The sequence below is a fragment of the Chelonia mydas genome, chromosome 8 (genome assembly GCF_015237465.2).
Source record: "Chelonia mydas isolate rCheMyd1 chromosome 8, rCheMyd1.pri.v2, whole genome shotgun sequence".
NCBI lineage: Eukaryota > Metazoa > Chordata > Testudines > Cheloniidae > Chelonia > Chelonia mydas.
The window spans coordinates 40,538,241-40,554,580 of NC_057854.1; the positions used below are offsets into that span (position 1 = coordinate 40,538,241).

Here is a 16,340-nt window from a genome sequence, read left to right on the forward strand (position 1 = left end):
TAGCTGCTCTCTCCACCTTGGGGAAGCCCATTTCCGTTGTCAGCCCTCTTTCATTGGGCTGCAAAGACCCTGCCCTCCGTCATGTCCTCTCGTTCCGCCGGAGAGGTGCTCGAGGGGTCATTCCTGGTCCCACACCAGGGGGCCCAGTACCGGGTGCATTATTCAACGGGGGAGGCCTGGTGCTACCTCTGCCGGGCAATTGGCCCGGCAAGGAGGAGCATCAGGGACCCCTGAGTCCCGGCAGGGCGCCAGCCCCGTCATTGCCAGTGCCTGAAGCCACCCCTCCTCCTTCCCAGCCCACCACTGCTCCCTCTCGGGCTCAAGGGGCACCTCCCCCACTATGCCCAGATGAGTGGGAGAGCCCCACCTCCACTGCTTGCATCTGGCGGGGCCTGTGGAGGAGGGTGTGGCAGGGATACCACCGGGCATGGGAGAGGGCCCGTCCCAGGGGGAATCTTCCCTCCCTTGTGCTGCCCCACCGTTACCCCCCCAAGTCCCTGATCCATCGCCTCTGCCCCCTGACCAGAAAGGGGTCACCGATGCCGAGCCTTCCGCTTTGCCCATGGGTGTATTCCATCCACCGGTGCCAGCTGGGGAAGACGTGGCAGCCCCAGAGGATCATATCGCCCCTCCACGGGAGCCCCTCCCCTCTGAGCCCCCAATGGAGCCCCTTCTGCCCCGGTATCATCTGAAGCCCCTGTGAGCCCCAAGGCGACCGTCACTTCGGGTGGCGGCAGGGAGAACCCCGAGGTGGTGGAAGGCGATCTCCCCTCCATATATGAGGAGATGGAGGCCCTGGGTCTGACCCCAGTCACCCAGTGGGAGGACGACCCTTTGCCAGTGGGCCTTGATCTGGGCGACCTCACTCCGCCCCCCATTTCCCCATGCTCCCTCCCCCTAACCGTTGCTTTTGCTCCTGCCTCCAAGGAGCCCCTGGACTCCTCCATCAACCCAGCCGCAGAAGGCACCCCGCTGACAGCCGCCGAGCCTGTTGAGGCAATGGCCAGTGCCACACGGCTGGGACCCAAGCCACCAGGGGCACCCCTCTTTGGTGTGGAGCAATCGACCTCCCTCCCGGGCAGGGGCCCTACAGAAGATTGTCCACCTCCTGATGCCATGGCTGCCAAACCTACCATAGAGCCTGCGCCCGGCATTGGTGAGAACCCCCTCCCCACATCCCGAACCCTTGAGCCTGACCAGGAAGTGCCACCGCCCAGTTGCTTGGCTTCTGGCACCCAGAACCTCACCTCTGCCCCTGCCCCTGATGCCGACCCTGTCCCTATTCCCTCCACCTCCCGTGATGTTATTGCTGCCCCTGGGGCTGTCTCCTTCCCCTTTCCAGTAGATAATCCCCAGGGAGCGGCCTTTCTGTTTCCCTGTCCCGCTTCTACGACCTGGAGAAAAGGAGGGGGGCCAAGAAGCATGTCACCTGCCTTCTGGCAGAGGATGGCAGCCCCCTCACAGATCCGGTGGAGATGTACGGGAGGGCAAGAACCTTCTATGCAAACCTTTTCTCCCTGGATCCGACCGATCCTAACGCTTGCAGAGTGCTCTGGGAAGAGCTTCCTACGGTCAGCGCGGGCGACCGAGACCAGCTAGAGCTGCCTGTCGCTCTGGCCAAGTTCTCAGAAGCTCTCTGTTGTATGCCCACCAATAAATCTCCGGGCATGGACAGGCTGACCGTGGAGTTCTGCCGCATGTTCTGGGACGTCCTCGGCCAAGACCTAGTCACCGTCTGGGCCGAGTTTGCAGAGTGGGGTCCTCCCTCTTTCGTGCAGGCGAGCTGTGCTCACCTTATTGCCGAAGAAGGGGGTCCTCCACGATTTACGAAATTGGCGTCCCGTCTCGCTCCTCAGCATGGACTACAAATTCGTAGCAAAAGCCATCTCGCTGCGACTAGGGTCCCTGCTGGCGGACGTGGTCCACCCAGACCAGACCTACACTGTCCCGGGCCGCAGCATCCTTGACAAGCTGTATCTGGTCCGGGAACTCTTGGGACTCAGGAGTAGGGATGGTCTATGGTTCACCCTCCTATCCTTGGCGTTCAACAGGGTGGACCATGGGTATCTCCTGAGCACTGCGAGCGTTTGGCTTCAGACCCCAGTTTGTGGGTTTTCTACAGGTGCTGTACGCCTCAGCAGAGTGTCTGGTGAGGCTCAGTTGGATCCTGACCCTGACTGGACCGGTCAGCTTCGGGCGAGGAGTACGGCAGGGGAGCCCCCTCTCGGGCCAGCTGTATGCTCTGGAGATTGAGCCCTTCCTCTGTCTCCTCCGTAGGAGGTTGACGGGGTTGGTGCTGCGGGAGCCGGAGCTGCGGCTAGTCCTGTCGGTGTACGCCGACGACGTGCTCCTTGTGGTCCAGGACCCGGGCGACTTGGCGTGGGTGGAGGCTTGCCAGGCCATCTATTCGTCAGCCTCCTCCGCCCGGGTCAACTGGATCAAGAGCTCTGGCCTGGTGGTTGGGGACGGCTGGCAGGCGAGCTCCCTCCCACCTGCGCTTCAGGCCATCTCGTGGAGCGCGGGTCTGCTGCTCCATCTCGGCGTTTACCTTTCTGCCATGCATCCCTCTCCGCTGGAGAACTGGCACGATTTAGAGGGCAGGGTGGTAGAGCGGCTCCAGAAATGGACAGGACTACTCCGGTGCCTCTCCTTCGAGGGAGAGTGCTGGTGCTTAATCAACTAGTCCTGTCCATGCTCTGGTACCGGCTCAACACCCTGGTCCCAGCCCCAGGTTTCCTGGCCAACCTCCGGACATCGATTCTGGAGTTCTTTTGGTCAGGACTGCACTGGATCTCTGCAGGGATTCTCCATCTACTCCTGGAGCAGGGAGGGAAGGGCCTGAAGTGTCTGCACACTCAGGTCCATGTCTTCCGCCTCCAGGCCCTGCAGAGGCTCCTTTATGGTGCAGGTAGTCCGGCGTGGAGTATACTGGTGCACGCCTTCCTGCGCCGCTTCCGAGGGCTCCAATATGACCAGCAGCTCCTTTATCTCCATCCGAGAGGTCTTCCACGAGACCTCTCCGGGCTGCCAGTCTTCTACCAGGACCTTCTCCGGACCTGGAAACTGCTTTCAACAACCAGGTCCGTGGCGGCCACCGAGGGGGCAGATCTCCTCGCGGAGCCCCTGCTACACAACTCCCAGCTCCGTGTGCAGGTGGCGGAGTCCCCCCCGGTGTGCCAGAGGTTGGTCCTGGCAGAAGTCAAAAGAGTCCGAGACCTCCTGGACTACGACCGGAGAGACTGGCTGGATCCTCTGATGCTCGCTCAGCGCATGGGGCTCTTCAGACCTTGTACTCCCCGGCGCATACTTCAGGAGGTGAGGGCCACTTTGTCGCCCGCTGCTTGGGTTTACCTCGACCGGGTCCTGCACCCGCCTACCCTCCACCCCAGGCCCTCCGGACCTTTTCATTGGGCCCCTTCCCCGTGGACCCAACCGACTCCCCTGCCCCTTCACCGCGAGCCGGCTGCACGAACTGCAGCCTGTCTGCTTCCAGACCACGCCAAGGAAACTGCTATACACGCTCGTGCTCCACAACCTCCTCCTGGCTAAAGTGGCCATCTATAAAACCAGGGAGATGAGGTTGGCAGATGGCCACTGTGACTGGGGCCTATTTCCGATCCTCCGTCTGTTCATGCCTCGGGGCAGAGTTCCTCTGGGCTGCGTCCACTGACTCCCTTGACGCCTTTGAGGAGCAGTGGGCGCTGTCCGGGGTTCTCTGCTTGGTGTCCCCGTCTGGTTCCCTTCATTTGACCACACTCCTGTCCCTGTTATTTCATTAGTTGTTCCCCGTAATTATTTGGATTTCCAGGTCTTGTGGACCCCCCTCTTCCTGGATCCCAATAAGGGCTACTTTGCTGTACCCAGCTGGCCTGGGTCTATCACAATTTGTTTAACTGTTTATCTTTACCAGCCAGTTTGCCCAAAGTGTTTGGTAAGGGTGCTTGCTCAGGTTTGCAAAGGCTGGTGTATATCCACTTTCCATTGATTAAGTGATGAACCAATTAATATATTCCCTGAGGTTCAGTGCTGGGAGCTGGGTGGATTTGGCTGGTTCCTTTTTCTGTGTAATTCTTTAGTGTCTCTGGGAGCTATCATGCAATCTAGCTGGGTGTGGGGCTCCACATGCAGTTGTGCTGAGTGATAACAGCACCTGAAGGGGTTTGCTGCTGGTCACTAGCAAGGCATTGTGAGAGATAGCAGAGGCTGGAGAGAGTTAAGGGAGCACAGTGGTTCCGCAGTCCCAGGCTGCACCCCCTGGGATCCCGTCATAGTGGCATGTTTTTTCAAACCGCGACCAACAAAAGTTTTGCTGACAAAAGTGGTAGTGTAGTCATAGCCTTAGTACCTTTCCCAGACCTGAGGAAGCTTATAAGCTTGTATGACGTGAAAGTTTCTCTCTCTCTCCAACAGAAGTTATAAAATATACAACCTCACCCACTTTGTCTCTCTCATATCCTGGGATCTATAAGGCTACAATTTTTATTTAGCATGTGCATAGTCGTCTAGCCAAGTGATGGCGTCTTCAGTGGTGTGATGCAGTTCTTCTAGGCCACCGCTGAACCTAGTCACCAGGCATTAATTGACAGTGTTCATCATCGTCTGTGTTGCGCTGCAGCTGCACAAAGGGCTGTCAGAAAGGCCCCAGCGATACTGGTTGACTGCACAGAGACCTTGCCCGGTTCGGAACCTGTTCAACAGGGACCATTGGCGACGGGGCAGATCAAAACTAGGCAGGCAAATTATGGGGTCGACAACGAGGGACTGGTTGGAAATTTATAAAAAATATCTATTCCTCTCGCCAGAGTGTTTCCACCCTAACATCCTGGCATGGCGGATGAGACCATAATGCGTGACGTGATGGCAGATGTGCAGCTGGTGGTTTAAAAAGGCCGTTGTGCAGTGGCAGGCTTGGGTTGGCGCGTACTTTCTCCAGTAACTTGCCAGTGGCAACCTCTCGTCTGATTGAGGAGGAGCAATATTGCTCAGAACTGGAAGCCATGGAAGTGGAGTCAGATGCAGGGTGCCAGAGATGATACGCATGGCAGCATGTAACTGTGTATCCACCAGTTTGGTGTGTGATGATCGACTCCAAACTGGTGCACAGTACTCCGCCACTGAATACAAAGTGGCAAGAGCTGATGTCCGCAAAGTTGGAGCACGAGCACCCCATGACGAACCTGCCAGTTTGCTAACAAGATTTTCGCATGTCTTAACTTTAGCTGTTGTCTTCTTCAGGTGGGCATGGTAACTCAGTGTGCGGTCTAAGGTCACACCTAGATAGACCGGTTCTACTTCATGCTTCACCTTCTGACCATTCAGATAAACCTTAAGTTCTTGCTTCATGTGCTTGCATGATGAAGATGGAACAAACTGGAGACTGTTTTTATGATGCTTGGCTGGAGGCACCAAGTCTTTCAGTAGTCAGCTAACTTTATCATTTCCCGGTTTAAGGTGGCATCAAGCTTGTCGAAGGCTACAATAACACTGCATTAGATAACAATGGGTAGGATAAGCCTGACATTTAAGATAAGGTAATGAGTAAGTTATGCATGGACAGTGTGTGAACCTTGCATGCTGTACAGGGACTGGTTCCTACCAAAGTGACCAAGCTATCCCCAAGACGTGAAATGCAATGTATAGTGAATGCAATGTAACATGTAAGTGTATATAAAAGAAGTTTGCTGTGTAACTTTGGACAACTGATATGTCCTGTACCCACCCCCTACTCTTCAGCCTGAACAACTGAAGTGTAGTTTAATTGTATGCCAATAAAGAAATCTCAGTGATGAGTTTGGAGTTGAGCTGAGTTCTTGGGAACTGTGTGAATAAGGTCTCAGAGGCTATGGAGTGATTAAGGTCTGAGAAGCCACTCCAGTAATGGGAAGGCAATGAAATACTGCAGACTCCTCCTCTGACATTTAAACTGAAGCTGATACTGCTCACAGTAAGGTTACCCAAACTTGACGCTAAGGGTCATATATAGTTTGCAAATAATCACACCTGATTTTTAAAAGCAAAAATTAATGCACGATACTTGCATCTTCCTTGACTAACTTAATAGAAACTTCTTGTGGTTTGAGTTCACTAGCAAAAAACTCCTGCAGTTGGCAATTTTTTTTTTCTCACCCTGCAGTTGTAGGGGAGAGAAGCTGGACTCCACTGACTACTTTGCATAGTATTTTGGGCGCTTCTTCTAGGAGAGGGTCTGAATCTCAGCTGATGTTGCTCTGAAGTGGCCCAGCAGATGGTGCCCTCATCAGGATAGTAATAAGGAGGAGGTGGGTAGAGAGAGAGCTCTTGGCATTGTGGCAGATTTGTCCGGAATTTGTTGGGAAGGAAACAACTTTGTTGTGGTATTTCCAGGCATTGTCAACTGGTCATTTATCCTGTTAGGAAAAAAACCCCAGCTCATATTCAGAGATTATCCCATTCCCAAAAAGCTTTTATAACTGAACGCGTTTGTTGGTATGATATCACTGTTGGCTTGAGTGTACAAGTTACTGTACAACTTAAATGTCAGTGTTCAAAAATCTAAGTGCACAGGATTTGTTGAGCCAGATTTACAAATCAAATCCAGTTAAAGTTCTTGGCAAGAATGGCTTTCCACATTTATCAGACTGACATACAAACCGGAGAAATAAAATACTGCTAAATACCAGGTGCTGTAGAATGCCTGGAGAACTAGAATCTTTTCAGAGACAAGGGCACTGCTGTACACCCCCCCTCCCCCCGTTGTCTAATTTATCCATGTTTCTAAACAAATGTCTGAACGAGGTAATTGGTTCTCCTTTCTTTGTTCCTTTGGATTTATTTCCATATTTTAAATGATGGCCCATAGATCAGCCAGCTCAGTGCCCAAATGCAGTCTATGGTTGCTCTCCCCATGTAACTGCAGAGGGAGGACAGAGATGATCCACTGCTGTCTTTCTTGTTGGTGTTCTCAGCCAGTAATCCGTTTCTAGATCATGACCTGTTTCTTGGCCCATGATGCTTGGGCCACATCTCTCTTCCTGCTAATATTGGAAGCCACTCAGGCCTTGTCTACACTACAGAGTTAGGTCGACGTACGTTGGCAGCTCCAGCGGTCAGCCTGGGGTGGCAGGGATACGGTGGTCAGCCCTGTATGCAGCTGACAGCAACAGCAGTCAGCCCAGGATAGCGGGACTCTGGCGATCTGCCCAGTGCAATGAGGCCCGCCACTCAACCACAGAGTTCAGCCCCGGGTTTGCAGTGGGGCTCGGGGCGTTGTGCTCATGGTGTCAGTCCTGGTACAGCGCTAGTCAGCCTCAGCCGTCAGCCCCGGGGCGGTGGGGCTTGGAGTCCCACCCATCAGCTCCGGGGCAATAAGATATTCTCCGTCTTATTCTCTATCCCCTTTTTAATGATTCCTAACATCCTGTTTGCGTTTTTGACTGCTGCTGCACACTGTGTGGACGTCTTCAGAGAACTATCCACGATGACTCCAAGATCTCTTTCCTGATTAGTTGTAGCTAAATTAGCCCCCATCATATTGTATGTATCGTTGGGGTTATTTTTTCCAATGTTCATTACTTTACATTTATCCACATTAAATTTCATTTGCCATTTTGTTGCCCGATCACTTAGTTTTGTGAGATCTTTGTGAAGTTCTTCACAGTCTGCTTTGATCTTAACTATTTTGAGCAGGTTAGTATCATTTGCAAACTTTGCCACCTCACTGTTTACCCCTTTCTCCAGATCATTTATGAATAAGTTGAATAGGATTGGTTCTAGGACTGACCCTTGGGGAACACCACTAGTTACCCCTCTCCGTTCTGAAAATTTACCGTTTATTCCCACCCTTTCTTTCCTGTCTTTTAACCGGTTCTCAGTCCATGAAAGGATCTTCTCTCTTATCCCATGACAACTTAATTTATGTAAGAGCCTTTGGTGAGGGACCTTATAAAAGGCTTTCTGGAAATCTAAACACACTATGTCCACTGGATCCCTCTTGTCCACATGTTTGTTGACCCCCTCAAAGAACTCTAATAGATTAGTAAGACATGATCTCCCTTTACAGAAGCCATGCTGACTTTTGTGCAACAATTTATGTTCTTCTATGTGTCTGACAATTTTATTCTTTACTATTGTTTCAATTAATTTGCCTGGTACTGATGTTAGACTTACTGGTCTGCAATTGCCAGGATCACGTCTAGAGCCCTTTTTAAATATTGGCATTACATTATCTGTCTTCCAGTCATTGGGTACAGAAGCTGATTTAAAGGACAGGTTACAAATCATAATTAATAGTTCCGCAATTTCACATTTGAGTTCTTTCAGAACTCTTGGGTGAATGCCATCTAGTCCCAGTGACTTGTTACTGTTAAGTTTATCAATTAATTCCAGTTGATACCAAGCTGGGAGGGGTTTCATGCTCTTTAGAGGGCAGGATTAGAATTCAGAATGATCTTGACAAACTGGAGAAATGGTCTGAATTAAATAGGATTAAATTCAATTAAGACAAATGCAAAGAACTCCACTTGGGAAGGAATAATCCGTTGCGCAAATACAAAATGGGAAATAACTGCCTAGGAAGGAGAACTGCAGAAAAGGATCTGGGGTTTATAGTGGATCACAAATGAAATATGAGTCAACGATGTAATACTGTTAGAAAAAAGGGAACTTCATTCTGTGGTGTATTAGCAGGAGTGTTGTAAACAAGATACAAGATGTAATTCTTCCACTGTATTCAGCGCTGTTAAGGCCTCGACTGAAGTACTGTGTGCAGTTCTGGGCCCCACACCTGGGAGAAGATGTGGACAAGTGGGAGAAAGTCCAGAGGAGAGCAACAAAAATGATTAAAGGTGTAGAAAACATGACCTATGAGGAAAGATTGAAAAAACTGGGTTTGTTTAGTTTGGAAAAGAGAAGACAGAGAGGGGCATAACAGTTTTCAAGTACGTAAAAGATTGTAATAATGAAGAGGGTGATACATTGTTCTCCTTAACCACTGAGGACAAGATAAGTAGTAAAGCAGATTTAGGTTAGACATTAGGAAAAACTTCCTAACTGTTGGGTAGTTAAGCACTGGAATAAATTACCTAGGGAGGCTGTGCAATCTCTATCACTGGAGGCTTTTAAGAACAGGTTAGTCAAACACCTGTAAGGGATGTTTTAGATAATACTTAGTCCTGCATCAGTGCATGGGACTGGATTAGATGACCTATTGAGGTCCCTTCCAATCCTACATTTTATGGTTCTGTTATAAAAGTTTCAGTGAAAAGATTTAGTGAGAGGAGAATAAAGAGAGACATATTTCCTTTATTAAAGCAATTGTTAACTGTTTTTAAAGCTGCTGGAGAGCCAAAACAACTGACATATGAAAATTGAAACTGGCCTGGAAATAGCCTCATTGTGGAGCACTGCACACCCTTCTGAATCTGAATCCTTCCTGGACTGTCAAAAGTTGCATAGTGCATGAAACAAGACTTCACCATCTTCACCTATCCCAGGATGCTCTCTGCATATCTTCTTTGGTCAGTCTGTTTTGACAGAGGCATTCTCTCGGTCAGCCCTTTTCTCATGTTCCTCTGGCTGCCCAGTGGCACAACTGCCATAGCAGATGCCCTGACTTAATTCTTAACACCTGTCCCAGATATTTCTGTCTTCTTTTCTGAGTCACTTTAGAGATATGAAGTTGTTGAACTCTCTGACAAATGTCTGCATTTGTTATAAACTCATTCCATTCACACCCTTATTCTAGAAGAAATTGGTTTGGATTTGACTGAGTTATAGTTTTATTGTTTTGGGGAAGCATACAGGTAAGAAAACAGTGTGCTGCACATGGATGCTTCACTTAGCTACACACACATTCACTGCCTTAATTTTCATTAGAGTTTTAAACTAACTGTGCTATGAAATTAGCTGAGCCAGCGTTAGCTTTTAATTGCCTCCAGCTTCAGTCATCTTGCTTGCTTCCCCTACACCTTTGGACCTTGGGACTACTAGAGATGGGGAGCATGATTCTGCAGTGTGGAGTCCTATGGCACGTGAGGGGGTTCTTTCCTGTGTCCCTCCAAACTTGTGTGAGAGCTGGTAGTGTCTACCAAATGTTTCCAGGTTATGGAGTTTACACACATTGTTTTGTACAATAACTGCCTCTCAGGTCTTTTAGTAAAATGTTTTAGCATCCTCTTATGAAAGGAATGCAGAGTGCTGCCGTATTTTATTATGAAAAGGGTGTATTGGGGGGGTATTTTAATATGTACTCTGTTCCCAGTTACTCTGGCCCCTTTGATAGTAAATTAGAAGATCTCATAGAAGCTGGACTGGAACACTTTAATTGTTTCTCAATCCTGTGGAGTACTTATAAATACAACAGTGACCTGTCTGCAAGCAAGTCTGTAGCATTGATGTCCAGTCTTCCACTGATTTACAGCCTCTCTTCCTGGAGGATCCAGTTGGAGGCCAGGTGCTATCGGCTGCAGTAATGCTTTAGTTCTGGTGTCAGGTGCTGATTTGTTTCATCACAAGTACGTTTTTTTTGCCTTCTAATCTTCGCTAGCCTCTGGGAAGGAGAAACATATCCAGCTGGTGGAGGGAAAAAAAGGGAGAGTGGAAGTTAAAAAGACACATTTTATAGAACAATGGGTACACTCTTTCACGGTAAACCTTGCTGTTAACATTACATAGCACATGTGCTTTTATTACAAGGTCGCATTTTGCCTCTCATTGGTGGTATGCCGGTTTGGTGTGAGAGATTACTCACGCAGGGCCGGGCAGCAGAATTTGGCTTGCAGGCAGCCATGGTAAACCACAGTCTTTTGGCTTCTTTAACCTTCATAACATGTGGGTATGGCTTCAAACAGCAACGCCTTCATTTCCCATACGAAGTAGCCGTTGGGTTGCCCATTAACAATGGGTTGGCAATTTAAAAGGAGGGGCTGCTGTTTCCAGGTTCATGTGCAGCAGAAACCCAACTAACCCCCCCCCTCCACACCCAATTCTCTGGGATGATGGCTTCACCCCTCCCCCCACCGCGTGGCTAACAGCGGGGAAGATTTCTGTGCAGCCACAGGCAAACAGCCCAGCAGGAACGGGCAACTAAAACCACCCTATTTCAACCAAGTGACCATGAATGATATCACTCTCCTGAGGGTAACGCAGAAAGATAAAGAACGGGACCATACGCTGCAATGCTTTTTTCCTCAGTGATTCCCGACTACGTGCTACTGGCCTGGCATGGTAAAGTGTCCTACCACGGAGGACGGAATAAGGCTGACCTCCCCAGAAACCTTTTGCAAAGGCTTTGGGAGTACATCCAGGAGAGCTTTATGGAGATGTCCCTGGAGGATTTCCGCTCCATCCCCAGACACGTTAACAGACTTTTCCAGTAGCTGTACTGGCCGCGAATGCCAGGGCAAATTAATCATTAAACATGCTTGCTGGAAGTTCATCCCAATAAACATTGAATTGTTTGCATCTTTGGACTTCAGGTATTGTTGCTCTCTGTTCATGCGAGAAGGACCAGGGAAGTAAGCGGGTGAAGGAATAAGCCCCCTAACAGTGACTATTAAAATTACCTGCATAGATGTATGGAATAGGAGGAGTGCTAGGTAGCGCTGGTTTTGGCCATCTTGTTCTAGGGGCTTTATAGAGTTTGGTAATGTGGAGCTCCCCTATTTTGACAGTTGTGGTAAATGTGTTCTCCTATTTGGTTGATGGAATAATATTAAAATCTGTGTTAGTGTCCTTGATATATATTGCCAAGCCATATTTAGAATGATAATGACTAGTTGTTAGGTTGTATCCATAGATACGGTAGCGCCTAGCCTGTTGTTCGTTGCCAACATAGGTCTCTTGCAACATGAGGATATTGATGTTGTAAGTCTTCAGCAAGTTTCCAAGGTACTCACATTTTGACCGTGAGAGTCCTTCAACATTAAGTTGCAGGATTCTTATTCCAGGGCCTATTTGGCACATTGTATGGCCCTGAGGAGGAACTTTAGGATTTGTTGAGTTGCTGTTCTGATGACCAGGAGATCATTGAGTGATGTTCGGTCACTGAGTTGATGGCATTCATTGTGAATTCTCACTTAACAGAGTGGGCCCCGTGAAGGCTTCCATCTTCCATTCTTCCTTTAGTGCTACTGTGAAGCGATGGCAATTAAATATATAAGTGAACAATTTCTGCCCATGGGCATGGGATTTGGTGATACATATCTTACCATGTGGGACAACAAATATGAAAAGCCATTAGTTATCCAGTTAGAGTATTTAGTACCATGTGGCAGTGAGTTCCACGTCGTATATATCTGTTCTGTTCCTCTTGTTATAGTTATGGGTATGTATTTTTGAATTTCAGTGTATTTGAAAGGGATCCCAATGGAGCTGAACCCAGCGGGAGCCTTGCCCACCGCAGCAGAAATCTGCTGGAGTTCTCAGCCAGCCAGAAGCTCAACACTGCTCAACAAATGCCTAACATCATCTCCCAGAATAAGGAGAGGTGAGGTGAATATATTTAAAGTTTAAAAGTACTCGCTGTTCATAATGCTTTCATGCTTTGCTCTGTTGCCTTCCATTTCCCTGTGCATCATGAAGCATAGTTATTAAGTGAGCATTGTTAGGGCAGCTAAGCCTAAAAATTGAGTGCCATGAAAGCTGATTCCTCTTGTACTGTAGTTACAGGATCTTCCTGACAAGATTCCTCTTTAAGGCCCAACCTTGATGCACTGAGATATAAAAACTAACCAACCCCTGAATCAGACAAACCAGTGCATGCATTCCATGGTGAGAGAGCAAGCTGTGTGAGCACTCTTGCCTCAGCAAAGCAGGAGCAAGCAGGTATGGTGTCATGCTTTTGATGTGCAGTTCCATCAGGCCATCCCTGGCCTCATTCTGGTGCTGAGCAAGTCCTGTGACAGTCCCTGACACTGCACTTGCATACAACTCAAAGAGCAGCTCCCTGTCTCTTCCAGCATAGTAGGCAAGAAGTTGCTGCCAGCTTTCCATGTGTGTGGCTCTGATGGGGTGTACAACACCCACACTGCAGGGCAAGGGGTTAAGGAGGAGCTCTGGGCCCAGGTGGCCCCACCCAGTCGCACTTGCAGGGCCTGCACAAGCTGGAGGCAGGACTTTAAGAAGGGGAACAGAGCAGCTCAGAGCAGGCAGGCAGTGGAAGGGCGCAGGCAGCGGCTGTGAAAGGAGAGCAGTGTCCTGGAGCTCCTTGCTTGAGGTCTGACTAAACAGACCAGTGGAAATGTACAAAGGAGAGTTAAGTGGCTGAGCATGCAGGCAAGAGCCTTGGTGGAACTGACTCACTTCATGAAGCTAACGGGGATAGAGAGGTGGCCCAGGGGGTGGGGGACAGAATCTTAGCACCCCAAGGTGTTGAAGGTAGCTGCCCACCACTAGGCCCTGGAGCATAGCCCAATGTAGAGGGTAGGCCCGGGCTCCCCTCTCAACCCCCAGAGGACATTACAACAACAGGGGCCTTCACCTAAGGTGAGAGTCGCACTGGAATAGACCTTGACTGGCCAAGAGCCTAGCCCCCAAATTACCTGGGCTGAAGGAGACGACAGGTAACCCTTGGGGCAGGATGCTGATCTGTCAATCCTGCCTGACCTCCAGGCAGCACTGTGGGCGGTTGTGCACCTCCTACAGAGCCAAATGTTACTATCATAGACTTGCATCAGCACAGGTGTAACAATACGGCCTCTGGCGGGACACAACTGAGAGTATTAATTCAGGACGAATTGCTTAGAGCAGGGCAGTTACAGTCCAAGGCACACCAAACCAGCCAAACAGAGAAGACTTCGGTTTTACCCCACTGTCTATCCAGAAGTTATACAAGCAATTCCCTTAGATGCTCCAGTTTCCCAGTATCACCACCAGCAGCCACTTCTTATGGGGATGAATGGGTATGAAAACCAATACCCAGTAAAAGAAAAAGGGTTCTCCCGATCCCAAAGGACCAAGCCCCAGACCCAGGTCAATATACAAATCAGATCTTACCCACAAATCATGCTGTTGCCAATCCTTTAGAATCTAAAAGTTTATTCGTAAAAAGAAAGAAATATAGATGAGAGTTAAAATTGTTTAAATGGAATCAAATACATACAGTAATGGCAAAGTTCTTGGTTCAGGCTTGTACCAGTGATGGAATAAACTGCAGGTTCAAATCAAATATCTGGAGTACATTCACAGCTTGGATGGGTCATTCGGTCCTTTGTTTAGAGCTTCAGTTTGTAGCAAAGTTCCTCTAGAGCAGTGGTTCTTAACCTGGGGTGCAAGATGCCCTTTCTGAGGGTGCAAGACATGCCAGATTTTTTTAGAAGGTAAATCATCAAAAACACAAATTAAACACAGGCATGTAAGTACAACTACTTTGTTTCATCAAACCTATGTATTTATTAATATTATACATTTTTTAACAATTACTGTAATATACAAACAAAAAAATATATCTAGGTTTAAAGAACTGACCTACTTCAACGATTTTTGAGAAGGGGTGCAAGAACATATTTTGAGAACCAAAGGGGTGCAGGCTGCAGTAAAGGTTAAGAACCACTGCTCTAAAGGTAAGAAGCAGGATTGAAGACAAAATGGAGGGGTTTCCAGGGCCTTTTATATTCTTTCTCCTGTGGGCAGAAACCCCTTTGTTCTCCTATGAAAAATCACAGCAACAAGATGGAGTTTGTAGCCACCTGGGCAAGTCACATGTCCATACATGACTCAGTTTGCAGGCAGCAGCCATTGCTCAAATGCTACCTTGAACGTCCCAGGAAGACTTCTCATATGTGGATTGGAGTCTCCCAAGGTCCATTGTCAGTTAACTGTTTCTTGATTGGGCACTTAATCTTCAAATTTCTTTCTCAAGAAGCTGAACAAATGCTTCACTAATGTGACTTAGAATCAAACACATTGAGATACAAGTACATAGCCAATATTCATAATTTCAAGTACAAAAATGATACACACATACAGATATCATAATCATAACCAGCAAATCATAACCTTTTCATAGACACCTAACACGATAACCTTTGTACAATATTTGCTGCAAATATATAAGTGGTTGCAACAATGATCTATACGGTCACAGTTTATGTCAATAACGTCACAACAGGCAACAGTTGCACAGATCTCTGCAATTCCTTCAGAAGGGCTTAGAAAGATCAAGCACTTGATTTGGCTCGGGAACTTAATGTTGAGACACTACCATGTCCTCTATAGCTGTGCTGAAGGATCCTTCACAGTGTCAGACCATGTACCTACGGATTGTTGCCAACTCTTGGGATTTTGCCACAGGTCTTGAAATAGTGTTTTTCTTGAAGACCCAGCTGGTAGAGTCAAGAGATCAGAAGAGAATCACAATTTTCATTTGAAAAAAAAAAAAGTTAGTTTCTAGCTCTCATGGTTGCAGAGAAAAGCTTGAAAACGTGAAACAGGTGTACCCTACAGGCTCAGAAACCAGCAGGCAAAGAAAAAACTCAACATTTATGGTTAAAACTAATGTTTAAGACAATCTCATGATTTGGGGGCCTGATTCACAATTTTTGAACACTTGAGGTTGGCCATACAGTCTATGCATCTTAAAGGAGTCTTGACTCAAGACTTTGGGAATCCGACCCAGGCCCTTCCTGGCTTGTGAAAGAGAGTCATTGGTGATTAGTGCCACTTCTGACCGAAATAACCAACACCTCATTCAGAGAAGGAATCTTTTCTTCCTCCTTGAAAAATACAGTAGTGTTGTGTTGCCCTGCATGGCTATGAATGTTAATATTTGTCATGTTACTCAGCCTTTCTTAAAATTCAAGCTATGATATTTGTTTTCTTAATCACTCAAAATGTGTTCAGCAAAGTTCAAGATACTTACAGAGGAAAGGACTGAATCCTAAACTCTGTGAGCAGTGTGCTTTGTTAGAAACCTCATGAATGCTTGTGTAAGCCATTATTCCTGGAGATCTACAGAAATGCACCTCACGAGTGTATGGTTACAGTCAGCTCCAGAGGCTGCCCACCAAGTATTCCCAAAGAATAATTTTTATTTTATCCATTAATATCTTTATTCGTCATTTACAGGGGTGTATTCAATTGACATAAAGTCACTTTAAGCCTTTCTAGATCTCCAGCAGGCAGTGGATGCCTATGTTCTGGATTGTGTCCAGATTGAAGGTTGGCTTATTCAGACTGTGTTTTTCCCCTTCACAGAGTTTGTCCTATCAGATCTGTCTTTTCCAATAAAATATTTTTTGGCTAGCTGAATAGAGACAGCCGCAAATGTGCTGAAAGCATTAATAGATTTTTGCCATGTGGAAAGAAGGCAATCAATCAGGAATACTCTAATGACTTAGTATATGTGGCTATGATGAAGGGCCTGT

The 16,340-nt window shown here is 47.9% G+C and overlaps 1 protein-coding gene across 12 annotated transcripts in view; it reads left to right on the forward strand.

Annotated features, from left to right (window-relative positions):
• Positions 1–16,340, forward strand: part of ATF6 (activating transcription factor 6) — a 386,674-nt gene that overhangs the window by 121,001 nt on the left and 249,333 nt on the right. For 10 of the 12 annotated variants that reach the window (XM_037907733.2, XM_043552969.1, XM_043552971.1 and 7 more), the window contains exon 10: positions 12,323–12,463. The exons of the other annotated variants lie outside the window; for them this stretch is intronic. In XM_037907733.2, the coding sequence (XP_037763661.1) occupies positions 12,323–12,463 (141 nt within the window). The remainder of the gene's footprint in view (positions 1–12,322; positions 12,464–16,340) is intronic. 12 annotated transcript variants of the gene reach the window in all.